The 20,294-nt window shown below is 34.4% G+C and overlaps 1 protein-coding gene and 1 long non-coding RNA gene across 2 annotated transcripts; one reads left to right on the top strand and one right to left on the bottom strand.

Annotated features, from left to right (window-relative positions):
- Positions 1-7,703: 7,703 nt before the first annotated feature.
- On the bottom strand, positions 7,704-9,496 carry LOC121229662 (uncharacterized). The gene is made up of 2 exons (XR_005927581.1): positions 9,380-9,496; positions 7,704-8,478 (listed from the first exon to the last, which is right to left on the bottom strand). It is a non-coding gene; the product is annotated as an uncharacterized lncRNA (long non-coding RNA).
- A 3,122-nt stretch (positions 9,497-12,618) lies between these two features.
- Positions 12,619-15,830, top strand: LOC107960879 (probable serine/threonine-protein kinase PBL25). The gene is made up of 5 exons (XM_041114435.1): positions 12,619-13,053; positions 13,791-13,954; positions 14,098-14,287; positions 14,365-14,756; positions 14,856-15,830. The coding sequence occupies exons 1-5, from the start codon at positions 12,942-12,944 to the stop codon at positions 15,552-15,554; spliced, it is 1,557 nt and encodes a 518-aa protein (XP_040970369.1). The 5' UTR covers positions 12,619-12,941; the 3' UTR covers positions 15,555-15,830.
- The last annotated feature ends 4,464 nt before the right edge of the window (positions 15,831-20,294 follow it).

A 20,294-nucleotide genomic window follows, 5' to 3' on the forward strand; every position in this document is an offset into this window, starting at 1 on the left:
AACGAAGACGAGATTCGATGTTTGGCAATTCGCGGAATCGTGCCCTAACGTGTTGGATTGCAATTTCGCGTTTGCTCAAAATAATCTAATAGCACTTCAAAATTTCACTCACGTCTTTTAAAATTCTTCAAAACGAAGACGATATTTGATACTTAGCAATTCGCGGAATCGTACCCTAACGTGTTGGGTTGCAATTTCGCGTTCGCTCAAAGTAATCGAGTATCCCTTCAAAATTTCATTCATATCTTCTAAAAATTATTTAAAACGAAGGCAACATTCAGCATTTGACAATTCGAGAATCATGCCGTATCGTACTAGGTTGTGATTTCTCGTTTGTTCAAAAAGATCGAATATTCTTTTATATTCTCACTCATGTTTATAAAAAGTACTTAAAAACAAAAACGATGTTCAACGTTTGGCGATTTGAGAATCGTGCCCTATCGTGCTGGGTTGCGCTTTTTCATTGGTTCAAAACAATTGAAGATCCCTTCGGGATTTCACACGTATTTTATAAGGTAAAGCAACGGTCAATGTTTGGAAATTCGAGGAATCGTACCTTACTGTACTGGGCTTCGATTTTTTGTTGGACTAAATAGTTGAGCATCCTTTTGTAATTCTCGAATTATAAATTTTCGGACATCGAAACAAGAAGATTTTGGCAACCAACTCGGGTTACTCAAACGTTATAAAAAAAACACATTTCAAAAACTTTTTAATTTTAGACATAAGGACAATATTTAATCAATTTGATACCAATTTTGGGTGTAGTGAGGGTGCTAGCCCTTCCTCATACGTAATCGACTCCCGAGCCCATTTTCTCACACTTTCGTAGACTATAATCGGTGTTTTAGTAAACCAAAAATGTTTTATTAAAATAACCAAATTCTTAGGTGACCTGATCACACCAAAACAAAAAGATCGGTGGCGACTCCACGTATTTGTTTTTCCAAAGTCGATTCCCCTTTTTTTATTAAATTTAAAATTTTTTAAATCGAAGGATGGTTTCGACACTATGAATTACTTGGACGCTCCCCAAGTGAGGGGAAATTTGTCAGTTTGAGGTTGTCATGGCTAAAGGCCAGTTTTGAGTATTTGCCAAGTACTGCCAATGAACGGGAGGTGATGCAGGTCGTTCGAGCTTACATTATGCACTTTATAGGGGGTGTACTTATGATGGAATCAAACGGCAGTACTTTTCACTTGATGTACTTACCCCTATTATCTAATTTGCATAACACCCGTTCATACAGTTGGCGGTCCGCAGTGTTAGCCATGTTGTATGGAGAACTTTTTCAGACGACAGATCCTTCTGCGATGGACATAGGCGGATGCCTCATACTGCTGCAGTCGTTGGCACTTTACCGGATGCCATTCTTGGCATCAATTAGTCACCAATCATATATATTTTCACTCGTTAATAGGTGATGAATTTTTATGCGTTGTAACAATTAGTTGACTTTTTTTTTCGGATTATGTTGTTCTAACAATTTTTTCCTTAGATGGAGCACAAATCCAGGTATCGGAAGGTCATACACGGTTCCAATATACCGTCTGATGATTGAGAATAATTATAGAGAGGGGGTAAGTTTTTCCAATATCAATTTTATTTTATTATTTTATTTCACTCGACCTACGTTAATATAAAAAATGTGATTAACTGTGCAGTTCATTTGGATGCCGTATTCTGTTCTAGAAATTATGATGGTTATTCCCTCGTCTACCCGCGTCTACTCAAACTTATGGTGCATTAGCGCACCCGTTATCAATTTTCAGATAATGGAGTGGTATCATGGCAATCGAGTACTTCGGCAGTTCGGTTGCATTCAATATATCCCGAGTCTGCCAGTACAATTGGGGGATATCCATGGGATGACCAGGAGGGGGAGGCATGGGCTTGATTGGGAAGATGAGCATGAAGAATATGTTACGATGTGGAACAACCAGTTTGGGAGGGTACCTAAGATGGATCGTGGCTTGGATCTCTAGCCCTCGTTACAATACCTACAATGGTACTGTGAGATAGGGAAACCATTTTTGTTTGGTAGGCGGTTGATGGTAGTCCCCCCGCATACGACACTAATTGGGCAACATCTTCTAGATCTGCATCATGCACCAGAGCCGGAGCCACAGCAGGAGCCAGAGCCCGAACTACACTCTGGAGGTAGTTCTTATCATCCAGATTTAGGGGCGATGACTATTTCTCGGGCTCCTCAGGCCACGGATATCATTTAGAGTTTGATATCTTTAGTCCACTACCACCTCAGTACTCCAATCATCCCGGCTCATATTTATCTTAGTACTCTGCTCATTCCGGCCCGTATCCACCCATGTACTCAACTCCTCCAAAGCCGTATCCACCGTCGTACTCTACTCCTCTCAGCCCATATCCACCGCCATATTCTACTCCTCTCGGCTCAAGTTCATCGATGGCATTTGAGACATATGATTTTTCGTCTATGTTTCACACACCCCTACATACAGATGAAGAGAACATTGATCGTTGTAGTCGTCCGCAACGTGAAGGTCGGGCTCCACAAAAATATACCCTTAGAGCCACACCATCAAACCATCAATTTTAAGGAGTTTTGTAATATAAATAACTTCCTTTTTTATGTAATAATTTTTTTGGCATTTTATTTATCAATTTAATTTATTTTTGGCAAATTATGTAATGACTATTTATGTAATGAGTTTTTTATCATTTAATTACAAATGATAGTCATCATTCCCCCGGTTGAAGAACGTAATTATAATAGTAAATGAAATACATAATAGTAAATGAAATACATAATAAATCTGAGTTAAGTATGTATGAACACAAATAGTCATGCTTCACCCGAAGTAAGTATGTAAATTGTATATAAACATGTGCTTCGAAGGCGAATTTTGGATTTGCTTGGGTTGAAGTACATAATTGCAAAAAAAAAGAGGAGTATTAAAAACAATCAATTTTAAAATGCTTAAAAAATCCATTTAATGCTACTCGGCGGGACTTTTTCTTCCAACATGTAATTAACAAAATCTTAATTTCTATCCGATCGCGACGATTGTCCAATATGGTAGTTTCGGAGTGGGCATTTATTCCGATTATGACCGGGTAATCTGCATACTCTACACAACTTCCCATCGGATTTCTCTCTAATGTCCATTTCATTACGGATTCTAGATGATTGCGGACGACCTTTTGAGTTTCTATGTAACCCTTTGTCTAGGACAAGCTCGAATGTCGTCGGAGAAACCTCCCAAATAGATAGGTCGGGAAATACGGGAAACTCATTCTCCCATACACGCAACGTGCGTTCGAGGGTATACACTTCATCGATAAATTGATCTACATTGAGCGAGACTTTAGTACAAGCTGCTACAACATGTGCACAAGGATAATGAAGTGTCTGGAACCTCCTACAATCGCACCGTTTATTTCGGAGATCAACTCCGTAGGACCTAGGTGGTATACCAGGTCGACAATCGATGGTCTCTGTAACGCAAAACGTTTCATTACGTCGTGAATATACTTCTACATTCATCGACCTCGCCATCCGACGGTTTGCAACCATTGCATCCCTGACATATTCGACAATCACGTGTCCTGCCTCCATCTGGTTGACTTGTTGCTGACCCATTCTTGGCATCAAGGTAGCCAACCTGTAAAATGTAGCCGAGAAGACAGATGAAATCGGAAGATGTCGTGTTTTCAATAACACAACTTTGATGCCCTCCACCAAGTTTGTGGTCATTTGACCGTAACGAAAGTCCTCGTCAAAACTTTGAGCCCATTGCCATGGCTCCATGGTACCTAACCATTGTCAGAAAGATGTGTTCGTTTGACCTTCCATGTCATTCTCAAGTAGAGTCATCCTTTGTCGGAAAATGTGTGATCAAGCTCGTACGCTGTGTATGTATTAAGAAAATATAAGTTAGAGTCTCATCACAAAACATTATGTTATATATTGAAAGGATAAGGTTATTCTTTACCCATTTTCACAACTTGTCTCTTCCAGTCTGCATTCTTATAATCTCGATGGAAGTTAGACGCAATGTGCCGTATGCAGTAAACAGATCTCCATGGCACACTGGAACACCTAATAGTGACAATTAATTATTTCCCTTTATCGGATATGATGCAAATACATCATTACTAATAACATACCTCCGCAGGTTTGTAAGGAAGAATTCCTACGACTCCTTATTCTCTTTATCTACGATGAAAAACGCAATCGGGAGCACGTTATTGTTCCCGTCCTGAGCAATAGCAAGAAGTAAGATCTGTGTATATTTACCGTATAGCCATGTCCCATCTACTTGCAAAAACGGCTTGCAGTGGGGAAATGCACCTACACATGGATCAAACGTCCAGAACATCCGTTGGAAAATTCTTTTTCTCGGTTGTAGTTGCTCATTCGGGCTGTAATAAGGTCGTGTCTGCAACTCAATGATAGTCCCTGGTATGTACTCCCTCATAGCGGTAATCCGTCCCTGCAACTCATTATATGATGCATCGAAATCTCCGTACAATTACTCCATTGCCATCTGTTTAGCTATCCATGCCTTTCAGTATGACACTCGATACTGGAATTGTGCCTGTATTTCGACAATCAATACCGAAACCTTAATGGTCGGCATGTCTTCAACCATTGGCATGATGCACGTACAGATGGTTTTGGAATCAAGTTTTTGATGATTTTCTGTCATACGTGATGAAGTGCATGTGTAAGGCCCAACAAATTTTCGTATCTCCCACATTTGCAACTTTTGGATAAATGCAGCTCGTATCCGTCAATTGCAGCCTTCTGTCGACTTCCAACACTCTCCAATATATAATGTCGGTTTAGACATGACGACTTTATAGTCTACTGATATATTCATACTATACCGTTTAATGGCAAATACGCACTCTTCCTTATTTTCAAATCTCTGGCGCACGAACAACTCCTCAAGATTAGAATATACGGTCATCCGATGAGCAGATTGTATTTCAGGGTACTCTGGGAACTCAGCCACATGCACCGCATCGGGATCTATCCGAGACATGTGTGCCCCAGGATTATTATGTATCACAATACGATGAATCTGGTTCCCAACTGAAAATGCATTAACATTTACTTCTTCATTCACGCCTTCATCGTCAATATCATCCGGGACCTCATCCACGTCGGGATCACTTTCACTATCGACTTTATGATCAAAAGGATCACTATTATGGTATACATCATCACCAACCACAGCAGTCTCGGGTGCAGCATTAAGATCAAAGTCGATCCCATGTATAGTTGATTGACTACCAACGTATGATACCGGAACCACCATACACGGTTCTTGAGCTCCATCTTCTTCACCTAATGGAGTGGGATCTTTAGTTTCCTCCACACCAGCTAACTCAGCAAATAACTGAATCTGTGCATTTTGGTTGCTCTAAGTCCCACAATAAAGAGCGACCATTGTCTCCACGTCTTCATCGTCTACAAGTTCCATTTCAGTGAATTTTATGGGATCCGTCGAAACTGGAAACTTGTAGAAAAGTTTCGAGATCCTTCTCCCTCAACGTTTATAAATTTTTTCACTAATCTTTTCCTTCATATCATCAAAAGAGATATTTCTATTGAATCTCATTGCTACTTGTTTGCGACATTCAAATATACATCCTACGTTTGTTGTCAAAATTTCTCCATCAAAATAAATGCATACGAAAAACTAATTCTTCATATTCAATACTAGATCTGTTAAAAGAATTTCAAAATTCTCAAAATAGTTTCGAATAGCAAAAAAGTTACATAAAATTTTTAATGCAAAATTTTTCATTCAGAAGCTAACAAAATTATTAATCTAACAAACTTTTAAAAAATAAAATTTCTAACAAAATTCTATATTCTATTTAAAAATAAATAAATTAAAATACATTATCCTTCTTCTTGCTTTCCTTTCTTTCCTTCTTCTCCCTCTCTTCTTACTTCTATTTTGCTGCTAAATTTTCTGTATGTTCTTCATCTGATATGGGAAAAAATTAATCATGTGGGCCCCACCAATTGCGCCTACCAAGCAGGCACAACATGTATGTATGCTTCTCCCGTCCATATACACGGGTTGTATACTAACCCGAAAAATATATATATAATAATAATAATTTTTTAAACGAAAAAAAATTTAATATTAAAAATATTAGTTGTGCCTGTCAGGTAGGCACGACCTAAAAAAATATACCATTTTCGTAATTAATCTGACTTACAACCCATTTTCGTGTATAAATTTATTTTATAATATTGAGGTAAAAAACCCGAAAGCCGATAAATCACCTGAAGGATTGCTAGAGAAAGTTACAGCTGATGATGTTAACCTAGGGCTTGGTTATATACGTGTGTGCAACCGTATTGGTGATGAGTCGTACGAGGAAGCAAGAATCGAAGAAGCAAGGCTGTTTCAATCACATCCTCTTTTATTCCAGATTGATAAATCTATTGTGGGAATACCAGTGTTGGCTTAGAAGCTTGTTCAAATTCAAGCTACAATAATATCAAAATGTTCGCCAGAGATCGTACGAAAAATTACTGAAAAATTGAATCACATCATCTCGGAGCTAAAGAAAATGCCAATGTGTTTGTCTTCCCCAGCGGAGGCAATGACGGGGTTTATTCAGATTATTGGCGCAGCTAAGGAGTCGATGCAAAAATTTCTTGTTAACGGAGAATTTGAAGAATATCTGGGTGAGAAAAGGATGCACTGCACAGCTAGGCTAGCTGAAATGCTCAACAATTTCTTTGATGATCTTCAGAAAGGTCCCAATATAACTTATCATTCTCAACAAACTTTTTGATGGATGAAATACTTGTTTTGGAGGAAGCTAGAGGTATTATTCTGCCAAATTTTCTTCCAAGAACAGCATTCTTAACTATTCTGTAGGGGAAAGTGAAAGAAATTTCCAGCAAGCCAGTTGTATTCATGAGCGAGGTGTGGGAATATTCGGAGGATGTTGCTATAAATGTGTTGATGGATCATTCCGAGAACTATCCTAAGCTTCAGGCATCGAGCAAAAGAGCAATCCATAATCTGACATGAAGATGAAAGAGGCTTGTGAATGGGGCCAAATGGTAGTGGCTTCCAGCATTTGTGGAGGAGTCACCTGTTGTTGCAGCCAAGCGTGAGAAGCTGAACAGGAGCATAAGCTTGTTGGAGGAGTCTAAGGGATTATTGATAAGCTTGGTAATTAGTATTAATGGTTTACTTTGAAGGACCAGCTCTAGGTTTTCTGGTTTTTTTTTTTTCTAAATGTTGTCTGGTAATGGAAAATGAAATTTAAGTTTGTTATGAATGAAACTCTTGTCCAAAATATATATATATGCTTTTCCTACTGTTGGTAACGTATGAGTAGCATATAAGAATACAAACATATTTACAAACACACCTCCATCAAACAGAGACATTATAGGAAGCTTTGACAATTTAATTAAAGCCAGAGGTGCCTAAAACTAAAACCATACCTTCACTTCACTTCACAATTACGATTGTGAATGAGTTAATGGAGCCAAATGGTAGTGGCATCCAACTCAAGTTTATGAATACATTTTCTAAAAATAACGAATTATTATTTATTTATATTTGAAGTAATATCGTATTCTTTATTTATATTAATTATTAATATGTCTGTTGTTTAATTATAAATTCATGTTTTTCAAGTCTTTGGGTTAAATTTATTTCGAGCTTGGGCCAGATTGATTTTAAACTCAAATTTATTACAAGATTGAATTTTCTCAAACTCGGATCGTTACGGACTCAAATTGATACAAGCGGGCTTTTGGGCTCGGACATGTTCTGTTAACTCTACATAAGATCAAAATTAACTTAACAAAAAAAAATCCAAATATCACTACAACTAGAACATAAAGAGACATTACAAATGGAAATTGAACACCTGAAATTCCTCGGAGGTGGAGCCAGCACACGATCCGAATCAAATAAACAGAGACTTGTGCACGGAACATGTTAGATAATAAAAGCATACTAAGCTTAAATTCAACAACATATAATCATTACGACATGAATTCAAACCACAAATTACTAACATTTTTATAATTTTCTCAATCATTTACGCCACGAATCATATATTCTCATCATTTTCAAAGACTACTTCTCATACTTATTACCAAATACTTTGCTCATACACAACATTCAATTTTATTATAACATAGTTAGATTGTAGCCTTTATTAATCGAGCATGAAAATCTTGGATACATGATACTCCTAAACACATCAAGTTACACATGAGTGCCATAACATAAATGAAACCCCATTGTGAGTAATAACACAACTTCCAACCCAACACACCATACAAGTGCATAGCACTAAAACACCCTCCAAACACGAACATGTATAAGATCTAATAAGAAAACCCTCCCAGCACACCAAAAACTCCTGGGCGCATTAAGCTAATGTAACAATAATCACAAAAGAATTAAGCTCATTATACCATAGCATCCCAACTATACCTGATCACATTCCAAGATTGTTTAATAAGGCTGTTTTAACAATTTAAGCATATTTACTACTAATAATAAGCATCGTAAGCATCACCTTGACACTCACATAAATCAATACTCCTACTAAGTTTCATACAAAAGCATGCTCAACCTCAACAAAACATCTCAAATGTGTAATTGACTCATGCTTCCATAGTTCTAAGACTTTCTCCTTCCCCTTAGCTTTGGAACTTTCTCCAATCTCATTAACTTCATTTTCAAATCAAAAGAGTAGAAATGGGTTCTTAAAATCATAATTCAACCATTGAAACACTTAGAATTATTGAAGCAACGCAATTCCATAAAGCGAGATTCCATTTCGTTTCCTAAGATTCGCAAGAGAACTCTTTCGACCCCCAACCAAAGCTAACCAAATCTAATTCCTATCGATTCAACTGTGATTCAAAGTCTATAACTTTACCAAAACTCTCCTAGAAATCAAGAAAACCTCAACACAACTCACTTTCTGTCTCTAGACTGTTTAATGACAACCCTCCAAAACTCAACTTAAATTCCAAATAAATATGAAATTTCCTATTCCCACATGATTCTAGAATTAAAACCATTGAGAAACTAACTAAAAAACAACACAAAACTAAAGTTCTCTCTAGCATTGAAAAACGACGAAAATGAAAATATAAAATAGAAAAAAATGCTTAATTCTTGAAAAATCTTGAATCCTAAGAGCTTAAAATGATTTAAATTCTCAAAACCATTAAATCTTTAACCTCATTTCGTTGAAAATCATCAGGAATTGAAAATCTACCTTTCTTGGAAGCTAACGTGAAATGCTCAACGGAAGAAGAAAATTTGATATTCAAGCTTGTAAAACTAAAAAGACTGATAAAAATTAGTGACAAAATAAATTTACCTTGCTGGAAATTGATTCCTGGAGCCAAAAACTGAAGAAAATGGATACAGAATTTGAGAAATGATTTTGGTTGGAAACTTGACAAATGATCGGGAGAATGGAGACCCCTATAAACTGTTCCCTCCAACGACTTTTACCAATTGGGAAATTTGCTAACGCATCCTTGGTCTCATAACCACTCTAGTCCTTCTTATGAATTATATCTAACTTCTCGTTATTTAGACATTGACCCAACAAATTCTGCTATTGCTGCAATCTAGTCCATAGGCCATAGATTCTAACTCGTAAATACTAACTAATCAATGCAATCCAATAACACAACTAACAAATTAAAAATATTTTAAATCCGCCACATTGCTTATTCCTAAAAATCTCTTTGTTTTATATCTTAAAATGGTTTTAGTTAATAAATTTACTATTGAATTGAACTTTTTGTCACGAAGAAATTTGAGCGCATTATACCCTTAACTTTTTCTTTTTTTTTAAGTGTTAAGGTAAAATTATGTGATATCACCTCCGATGTGTAATTATCTGGTCATTAAAAAATGACGTGTAAATAGAGAAAAAAACCATGTGATTGAACTTAAAGGAAATAATGGAAAGTGTTAGGCCAAAGAACTAAAAAAGAGAAAAGCAAAAAGTAGAGGGATCAATTTTGATAAATAAAAATAGAGGGCCTAAATTTGAACAAATAAATAAGTATAGAGACTATTCACATAGTTTTAGCTATAAAAAAACAAAAGGACAATTTGATAATAATAATAATAATAATAATAAAAGAACAAATTTTAGTTTCATGGTGGTTTTGGCAATCTAAACGTTTAGATATCCTTACATGGCTTAAAATACCTCATTTAAAAAGAAAATATAATTTATTACACCTATTCTATGGGTAAAGAAACTAAAGATAACAAGTAAGTTAAGTCTTAACTCGATTAATATCAGTATTGTTGTTAGTATAAAAGTACATGAATTTAAATGCGCTAAAACACATTATCCTCCAATAATAAAATTAATGTTAAAATTTTTTTTTAAAAATTAAGTGATTTTTAATATAAAGTTTTTTTTTGAACTGAATATATTAAAAAATTAATAATTATTTTTTATTTTTAAAATCACAATACTTGTAATACTATTTTGTTAGTATAATGTTAGTTCAATCTTTATATAATTTAATTAAAAGAATTTCATTTAGAAATTAAGATTTTAATTTCCATTTAACTTGATATAAATAAAAAGAAAACACAAACACATTATGACTATGATGTCCAATATCAATTACAAACCTTTGCATTTTGTTTTTCCTATTCAAAAAATCGGTAAATTAGTCCTTATATATTAGATTAAAGTGTAAATTGATTATTTCTTTTAAAAAATTTCATTCCTTTTGTAACACTCCTCGCCCAACTCAATCGCCGGGTCCGAGTTACAGAATGCTACCGCCATTACCAGGCAATTACACCGAAAACATAGTGAATACTTTACATAAACCATCAAGCAATACCTAATTATAATTATTATTTAACGAGGAGACTATTCGAGATTCAATCGAACTTCTGGGAACTTAATTGTTGATCCGAACATGAAATAGTGCTAGTTTGTAAACTTTCAAAATTTTGGGATAGGTATCGATACATCTGGTAGGTACCAATACCAAATCTTGCTTCGATGTTTGAAAAATTCATCTTTAAAACACAAGTATCTATACTTGGCATAAGGTACCGATACTAATGTAAACGCATCGATACCAATTTATAGTATCGATAGCATTTTACAAATCTGTTTCTTTTGTAATAGTTAATCAAAGCCAAATGTATCGATACCATTTTGAAGCATCGGTACCTTGATATAGTAATGGTACCGATACCATTTTTACATTTTGTTTAAAAATCAAATTGCACTAAAATGTTAAGTACTGATACCTTTATCAAGGTATCGATACTTTAGTACCAAAATGGTCTAGAACTTTCATTTTGTGCTCATTTCATACCTAAACCAATCTTGATTTAAAATATGACCTTAGACACACTTAAAAGATTCATAAAACTAGCCAAAATGCAACCATTTCATCATTCAACCTCTTTCATAAACAACCAAATCAACTTGCCTTAATTTGGCACCAAAAACACATCAAACAACATATTAGAACACAACTACTTTTCCATGCATTCACACCATTCAATCAATAAATCAAAATTTGCTATCCCTAGGCTCAAAGCATACCATTGTACCATCAACTATCATTCATGAAGACTCACAAATATGATTCATTATATTGCCAAAACATTTATTTATACACTTATGTTTCATACCATTATCAACCTAACATTAACATTCATACAAGGTTTATCAACCTCTAAAATTAACCTTCAAGTTAGCAAAATATAAAGGACTCTCCTAGGTACATGCCATAAAGCTAACAAATAATTTCACCAACTTTAAGGAGTCCGGAATTACGGTTGGATGTTGACGTCAATAAGAGGATCACGATCGAAACCTAACATGTGTACGAAAAATAAACCAATGGCTGAGTAATCAACTCAGTGGTATTTCTATAATTCAATAATTAATAAGAGCAAGATAAAAAATGCATTCAAGAATGTTCTCTTTCCATCCACCTTGAGTGTTTTTATTATCATTACATTTTATATTTTTATTAATTTACCATTTTAACCTTCACTACCATCCATTATCATTTCTAAAGTGGTATAATTTCCACTCTAGTCCTTAATCTATTTCTAATTAATAAAAATTTGCAGTAATTAAAATTTTATAACTTTTACAATTTAATCATTATATCTTAATTAATTAATTCAGTGAAATTACCTATTTAAAATTCAATTCCTCTATAATATAACTTCATAAATATTTTTATTAAATATTTACGGGTAAGGTTTAGGGAAACAAGGTCCTAAAATCGTATTTTTCGACACCACTGATTTTCAAGTCGTTGCATCCTATTAAAATTTTGTGTAGCTAACATAATAACTAGACAGTAACATGTAGCACGTCATGTGTACCACTTGCTGACGTATAGAGATCGATGTTTATTCATAAAATTGGATAAATTTTTTAATAAATTGATCAATTTGCTCATTGATTTAACGTGAAGGAATTAATTTGCCCATTTCTTTAATAAAGGCAAAATGCAAAAATCTTGTAATACAAAGACCTCCATAATATTTGTACGGATAACCTCTACGTCTCATATAAATATTTCTTTTTTTAGAAATCCATTTTCCCAAACGAATTGTCCACTCAAATCTCCCACTTTTTTCTCCTAAAGCTCAAAGCCAAGGAGAACAAAACAAAACAAAAAACTTGAAACATTTTTGTTTCTTTGGTTTTTGTTTTGGTTTTTTTCCAAAAACATGGGTTCTCAAGATCTCTTATTAATGTTTAATGGTTTTTCCCTTGTTCCTCCTTTTAAGAGCCCTTCAATCTCTTGAAGGCTCCTCTCACCATTTTGCACATATTGTCTCTGACGACATTGATTACAACTTTATTCATCGTTAATTTGTTGGTGTTGAAAGCCACTCGTAGTTGATATCTATCGCACAAAATGAGTTGTTTCCCTTGTTTCTCATCACAAAAAAGCAAGAAGGAATCCAGTAGCAGAGGGAATCCCAGTCACAAATCTTTATCTGGTGAACCCATTCAGTCAAAAGCACCAGGTATGACTTGTGTTAGCTTTTTTTTTTCCTTTAAAACTTTTGGATTATATAAGATTTCATAATTTATGTGAGAAATAATAAAAATTAATAACTTTTGAAAGAACTCAAACCTGCAATTAGTTTTCATTATTAATTAATGTCTTGACAGAATTGAAGCATATCAACACTTTGAATTCCTTTTCTTTTAACAATGAAATTCTTTCATAATTGATATCATAATATAAACTTGTCTAGAGATGAATAACAGCTATCAACATTTGTTAAAATTGGATGCTTCTTAAAAGTAAGATTTTGATATAAAAGGGAATTAGGGTGTATGTTCAATTCAAAATAATAATAAAAAATTTAAATTTCGAGTTAATCGAATTGAGTTATTTGAGTCAACTTGAATAAGTAATTTGAGTTTGAGTCGAATTAAATTTTATAACTTGAATAATTCGAATAACATGTTGGTGTAAATACTTTTTTGTTAAATTTAAAAATAAACAAATTAGTCTCTCCCAACAAAAATTACAAAAATAAATTAAAAAAATTAAATTTTAAAATATTTATAAAAATTTCAAAATTTATATTTTTTTTAAATATTATAAAAAAAGTTAAAAATTTTAAATTTTCTAAAACAATAACTTTGAAACCTAAATAAATTAATTAATGATTTAAGTTCCTTTGTTTATATCGTAAATTTGAGATGTTTAATTTTAAAGAATAAAGTTATTGTTGGTTACGTGTGAATTAAGAACCCAAGAAGGAAAACTTGGAGGCAGAACATGGAAACGTAGAGGCTCAAGCATTTACATTCCGTGAGCTAGCCGCCGCCACTAAGAATTTCCGTCAAGAATGTGTGTTGGGTGAAGGTGGTTTCGGTAAAGTTTACAAGGGGACCCTTCAGGGTACTGGCCAGGTGCTCTCTTTTCTTTCTTTATTTTATTGCAAAGAAAAAATTGATAAATCCCATAAACATTTATAGTAACCTTCTTTAGATTGCATTTCATTTTTATACCTGCCACAATGTTTGATTCACCCTCGGTTGGAATTTGGAGACAGGTTGTTGCTGTGAAACAACTTGACAGGAATGCAGTGCTAGGAGACAAAGATTTTCTTGCTGAGGTTGCCAAACTCAGTCACTTACAACATCCTAATTTGGTGAGTCTCATTGGATATTGTGCTGATGGAGACCAGAGGCTTCTGATTTATGAATTCATGCAGGAGGGTTCTGTAAAAGATCATCTACAAGGTATATATATATATAAACTTCTCGTTTTATCTCTTCATTTTCATAAATGTTTCTCCTTTTGAGAAATGTAATTTCAGGCAAAAAGGCTCAAGAAAAGCCATTAGAGTGGATTCCCAGGATGAAAATAGCATACGGTGCAGCTCAAGGTCTAGAGTATTTGCATGATAAGACCAATCCTCCAATTATATATCGTGATTTCAAGTCCTCAAACGTTTTGTTGGATGAACATTTGAACCCAAAACTGTCTGATATTGGACTAGACAAGCTTGATCCTTCAACAGACAAGATGCCTTTGCAGTCAAGGTCGATGGGAACTTATGGTTACAGTGCTCCTGAGTATTCAAGATCAGGTAGACTCACGCCTATTTCAGATGTATACAGTTTTGGAGTCGTTCTACTAGAACTTATCACAGGGAGAAGAGTCATGGACACTACCAAACCTGTTGATGAGCAAAACTTAGTTGCCTGGGTATGTAGATTTGCTTCAGTGATACTGATAGCTTCCCAATTTTCTCGTACCATGCAACTTTTAATAATTGACCATCTGCTGGTTCTTTGTTTGAAACAGGCACAACCAATATTCAGGGAACCAAAAAGGTTTCCAGAAATGGCGGATCCTTTGCTTAAGAAGCGATTCCCTGAAAGGGACTTGAATCAAGCTGTTGGGATAGCAGCCATGTGTTTGCAAGATGAAGCTACAGCCCGTCCTTTGATGAGTGATGTGGTGACAGCCTTGAGTTTTCTTTCCATGGCCAAACCAGAGAGTTGTATTCCACCTGTTTCATCTAAGCCGCAATCCCAGGAGTGTGTTGATGATGAGAAGCTGAACAAACAAGATAGTGAATCAGATAACGAATCAGATCAGGATGACGATGACGACGAAGACGATGACGATGACGATGACCGCAGTAGCCGTAGCCATAGCCGTAGCAGTAGCATTAGAAGTAGAAGTATGAATAGTTATGGAGAAAGTCGTGTGAGTCGTGATTATAGTAGAAGATATCATGGAAGTTCCCGTTCAAGAGAAGAAATCAGCAGCCATGGAGGAAATGTGTCTTCAAGACGAGAGAACCGCAGAAAATCAAAGCCTTCAATAAGCCAGGACTACAGCCAAGGGTCGCAGGGTTCAAGTGAGGAAGATAGAAGGAAATCAACAAAGTTATCAAGCCGCAAAAGCAGCAAATCGGTGCATGGAAATAGCAGTAAGAACCGTAGGCAATCTAAGAAGGTTACTAACAATTCTCGCAGCAGTAATGGAGAATCATAGGATGAAAGCCAACTACTCCACAAAAAATAAGAAAAAAGAACCTTCACAACAGCTACATACATATACATATTCAATTATTTACATGAAATCATCTCATTAAAAACTTTTAAAAAGAAATACATATAATTATTTATATATAGATGTATGAACTGTGAATGCAATGTAGATATTAAATAATAAAATCTGAGTTAATGGGAAAGAAAAGTCTTGAAAACTTTAGGTTTTCACCATGTTTGGGTTTCATAGTATTAGTAATATTGAAGTTATTCAAGTGTATTCTCATTTGTTAGTAGCATAATTTAGATTACTTTTAAGTGGTTTATAATTGTAATTTCAAAAGGAAAGAAGAAATTATAAAGTTGAGTTTACCGAATCAAATTATACATTGAATCTTTTGGACTGTTTCTTGAAAGCTTTACCAAAATTCTGAGTAAGCAAAGCAATTTGTTCTTGAAGATCTTCAATCGCAGTTGAGACAAAACCGGTCACTTTATTTGTCACTTGCAAAGCAATTCTCCTTTCCCCCTTGGCTTTGCTTGATTTGGGTTCATCTAGGGTTATCTCAATGGTTTATAGAAATCTGATTCGTTCATCAATCTTCATGATGTTTAGAATTTTTGCTCCTTCAGTGGTAGTGACATTGATGGCAAATCTTTTAAACAATGACCTCAATACTTTTCTAACCAGTTTTGAGTGAGATATTATTCTCCAAGTGCAAAAGCTTGATTAGACAGATTACAAAGCTTTGCATAAAAATCACCAATAGTTTTTGAATCCTACATTCTCAATGTTTCAAATTTAGTGGTTAAAATCTACATCTTAGATTGCTTTACTATGCTTGTGCCTTCATGAGCAGTTTCAAGGATGTCTCATGCCTCGTTAGCAGTTGTCCACTTTGAAGTGCTCTTAAATTCTTATGCATCGACATCATAGAAGATAGCTTAAAGAGCTTTAGAACTGGTGTTTGCAAGTTGTTTTTCATCAATGGTCCAAGCCAACTTAGACTTTTGAGTTCTTTTTGCTTCTGTCTCAATCATAGGTGATTCTCAACTAGTGAGGACAAAGCATCATGCTTTCTCATCTGTTGACTTGATAAGGGATTTCATTCATGTCTTCCAATAAGCACAATTAGAACCCTCGAACCTAGGAGGACAAACAATCGAAGATCCTTCCATATCTGGAAATTACCAACACTAGGAAACATCACTAGCTACGTTAAGTGAGAAGCTCTAATACCAATTGTTGAAACGAACAGTTGATAATTGTTTAGAAAAATAGAGTGTTTATATGGAAGTGATGGTTGCAATTGCCACTAACAGGAGCAATGTGATAAGATTAAAGAAAACTAAAACACAACAAGTTGTATACGCAGTTTGGTCCCCTATGTCTAGAGCCTAGCTAAGTGAGTAAATTTGTAACAACCCTCACCCGTTTCAGACAACTGGTACGGATGGGAGATGCCACCAAAGAATGTACAGGTAAGAAATCTTGGATTTATTTAAGAGTTAAAAATTTAAAACATTTTTCTAAAACAATTAAAATATGTTTTAGACAATATTTAAAGTTTTAAAAATAATTTAAAATCATTTAGGATTTATTTGAAGTTAATCGGAGGTGATCAGAACTTAAAACGACCTCCGAAAGGTCAAAATGACTTTAATTAGTGTAGTGCTGAAATAGGTGCGATGTTGTGATGAGGAACATTTGACAGCGTGACGTGACTGACTATGTTAATGAGGTCACGACATGAGAAAAGAGAAGTTGTGATGTCAGACATCAAATTCGCGATGTTGCAACTCTGTGGTCACAACATGACTCACTGAGTTTGCCCAAAACACTTAAAATCACTCCAAAACATATCCCAAACATCACCATATCATTTCAACATAAATCTTGTCATTGTAAATCAAATCTTAAACTCATTTAAGCTTAAAAGCTTGGCATGGACACATCCAAAACAAAAGATACATATTTGTTTTTGAGAAACACAAAAGAGGCTCAAGTTCATCATTTAACTTTACAATTGCTAGAGTATTCTAAGTCTTTCTATACATGCCAATAATCCAATACAAATGATATTTAAACACTTGAATTTACAACCTTAAAAGCTCGATGCATGATGCGATGCTCTCAAGCCAACACCATGACTTCTTGATAAGTCCAAACCTATGCGTTTTAAACAACTAATGCATGAGCTTAAAAAGCTCAGTAAGTAGCCAGGGATAAACTTACTTATATCTTAATCCTTATTAGTGTTGAGCTCATTCTATGGATTTCATGCTAGTTTCATTCAAGCTACATTTTAGTACTATTCGTTGTTTCATTTTGATTTATTAAAGTGTAAGGGCTCAACTTACCTATTAACAGTTTGTTAACCAATTCATTTAATGAAAATATCTATTTCAAGACTCTTAAGTAGAGTCCATAATATATTGATATGTTATTTCACATTTCACATTTCACATTTCACATTTCCCATTTCCCATTTCCCATTTACAGTTGTTAATCTTTAAGTGATTCATATACATCATTTTCATTTCTTTGAACTATAGCATGCTTAAATCATCAATTTCCTTAATATTGTTTAAGGTAAGTTCACTAAGCCACACACTATTAAAGTTTATTATCATGTGAAATTCTTTTTTGCTTACTAATGCATTTACCTTATTTTCATCTCTTTTAAGTTATAAGATATTTAGTTCATGACACTTACTTTTGCTTTTAGCCATCTATAGTAAACATTTCAAGTTTATTAATAACATTTAACTCATTTTTTCTCATAATAAACTCTAATAAAATTGACTTAGAGACACGAGACTTCTCCACCACACCAATAGCACTAAAATGATAAACTATAAGATAGTGCAAACATCCTTCCATCATATCAAAGAGCTTTGTTGGAGTGTAGTTTGCATATATTTTAAGAACTTTCCAATATGTTTTGATGACTTAATGTGCTTGTAAACTATCTTTTGGTTGAATTTTGTATTTTGTAGGATAAAAAGAGAGTTGGAATCATTTGAAAGCCATATGGAGGTTTTATGGACAAAATAAAGTTTGGGTATTTTGTGGACTCAGAAGAAAAAGTCAAAGAATAAGGCGTGCTCACGGCTCATGCTCGGAGAAACAAGGATGCGTGAATTTTTGAACTTTGAAAAAAATTTTGAAGTCAAATTTTTTTATACTTCGTACTTTTAGCTAAATTTTGCTTTGCATGCAAACAATTATATGGGGATTGTAACGCCCCGTACCCGAGACCGTTTCCGGAGTCGAACACGAGGTGTTAACGGACTTAATTCATTACTTACACAACTCATACAATTCATTTTAAAATTTCCAGACAAGCTGGCTAACTGCATCACAGTCACTTTAAAAATCATATATCGAGTTCCAAAACTCGAAATTCAATTCCGTAAATTTTTCCTGAAACTAGACTCATATATCTATCTACAAATTTTTTTCTAGAATTTTTGGTTGGGCCAATTAGTACAGTTTATTAGTTAAAGTCTCCCCTGTTTCGGGTTTCGACTACTCTGACCTCTGTGTATTACGAATCAGATATCTCCCTGTACAGAGCTTCAATGACTATGCCGTTTGTCTCTAATAAAACTAGACTCAATAATGAATCTGTACATATAAATCATGACTTATAATTATCTTTTTAAAATTTATGGTGAATTTCCAAAGTTATAACAGGGGATCCAGAAGTCGTTCTGGCCCTGTTTTACAAAAATTTAAACATCTCATAAAATATAACTCATATACCTGTTTTGCTTCTTCCATATGAAAATATACTCATCAAGCTTCGATTCCATAATTTATTCATTATTTAATTCCATTTCTTCTATTTTTAGTGATTTTTCAGACTCACTTCACTACTGCTGTCTGAAAAATATTTCGTGGTAAATTTTACCTATTTCATGGTTTCCATGGATTAGCTAGCAATTTGACATACATGGCATCAAATATGATCATGATTAGCCATTCCAATGGCTAATCATTACCAAACAATTCCATACCACTCAATAATCATATCATAAGACCATATATACAAAATGATTATAACGCCATACTCAAAATATACAAGCCATTTTCGCATGGCTATACGAATATACATTACCAAAAGATACTTAATTAACAACAAAGGTCAGTCCTATACATGCCATTATCAAAGTTCGACTGAAAGAGTACCAAAAAGGGGCTTAGATAGTGTGGATGACTTCGACTTTGACACTTCCGAGTCCGATAGCTGACGAACAAAATCTATAATACAGAGAATTTAAGCAACAGAGTAAGCGTTTCGATGCTTAGTAAGCTTATAAGTAAGGAAATCATTTGAAACAAAAACACAAAAGAAATAGCATTCATAAGGATAAATAAATGTCTATGCACAAGATCACATATTCATTTTAATTTACACTTCTATCAATATGTTTACACATTCGAAATCAAACTTAACTAAATTTCATTTGATTCAATTTCATGTAACTCGAGTGAGCTTTAGACTTCATATAACCCTAAGGAATGGTCGGGAGAACCTTATTCGATTTCATAATCACAACTTATACTGTACCAATTTTTTTTTTCAATGTATATACGATCCATACCTGGTCATATTAGGGATTATGAGCACATTAATCGGAATTGTTACGACAGAATCGCACCTTTCCAAACATATATACTTTCGGAATTTGGCTCAGATGTAATAACCAGCACGAATGCCTTCGGGACTTAACCCGG

This window comes from Gossypium hirsutum, chromosome A05 (assembly GCF_007990345.1).
Source record: "Gossypium hirsutum isolate 1008001.06 chromosome A05, Gossypium_hirsutum_v2.1, whole genome shotgun sequence".
NCBI classification, from domain to species: Eukaryota; Viridiplantae; Streptophyta; class Magnoliopsida; order Malvales; family Malvaceae; genus Gossypium; species Gossypium hirsutum.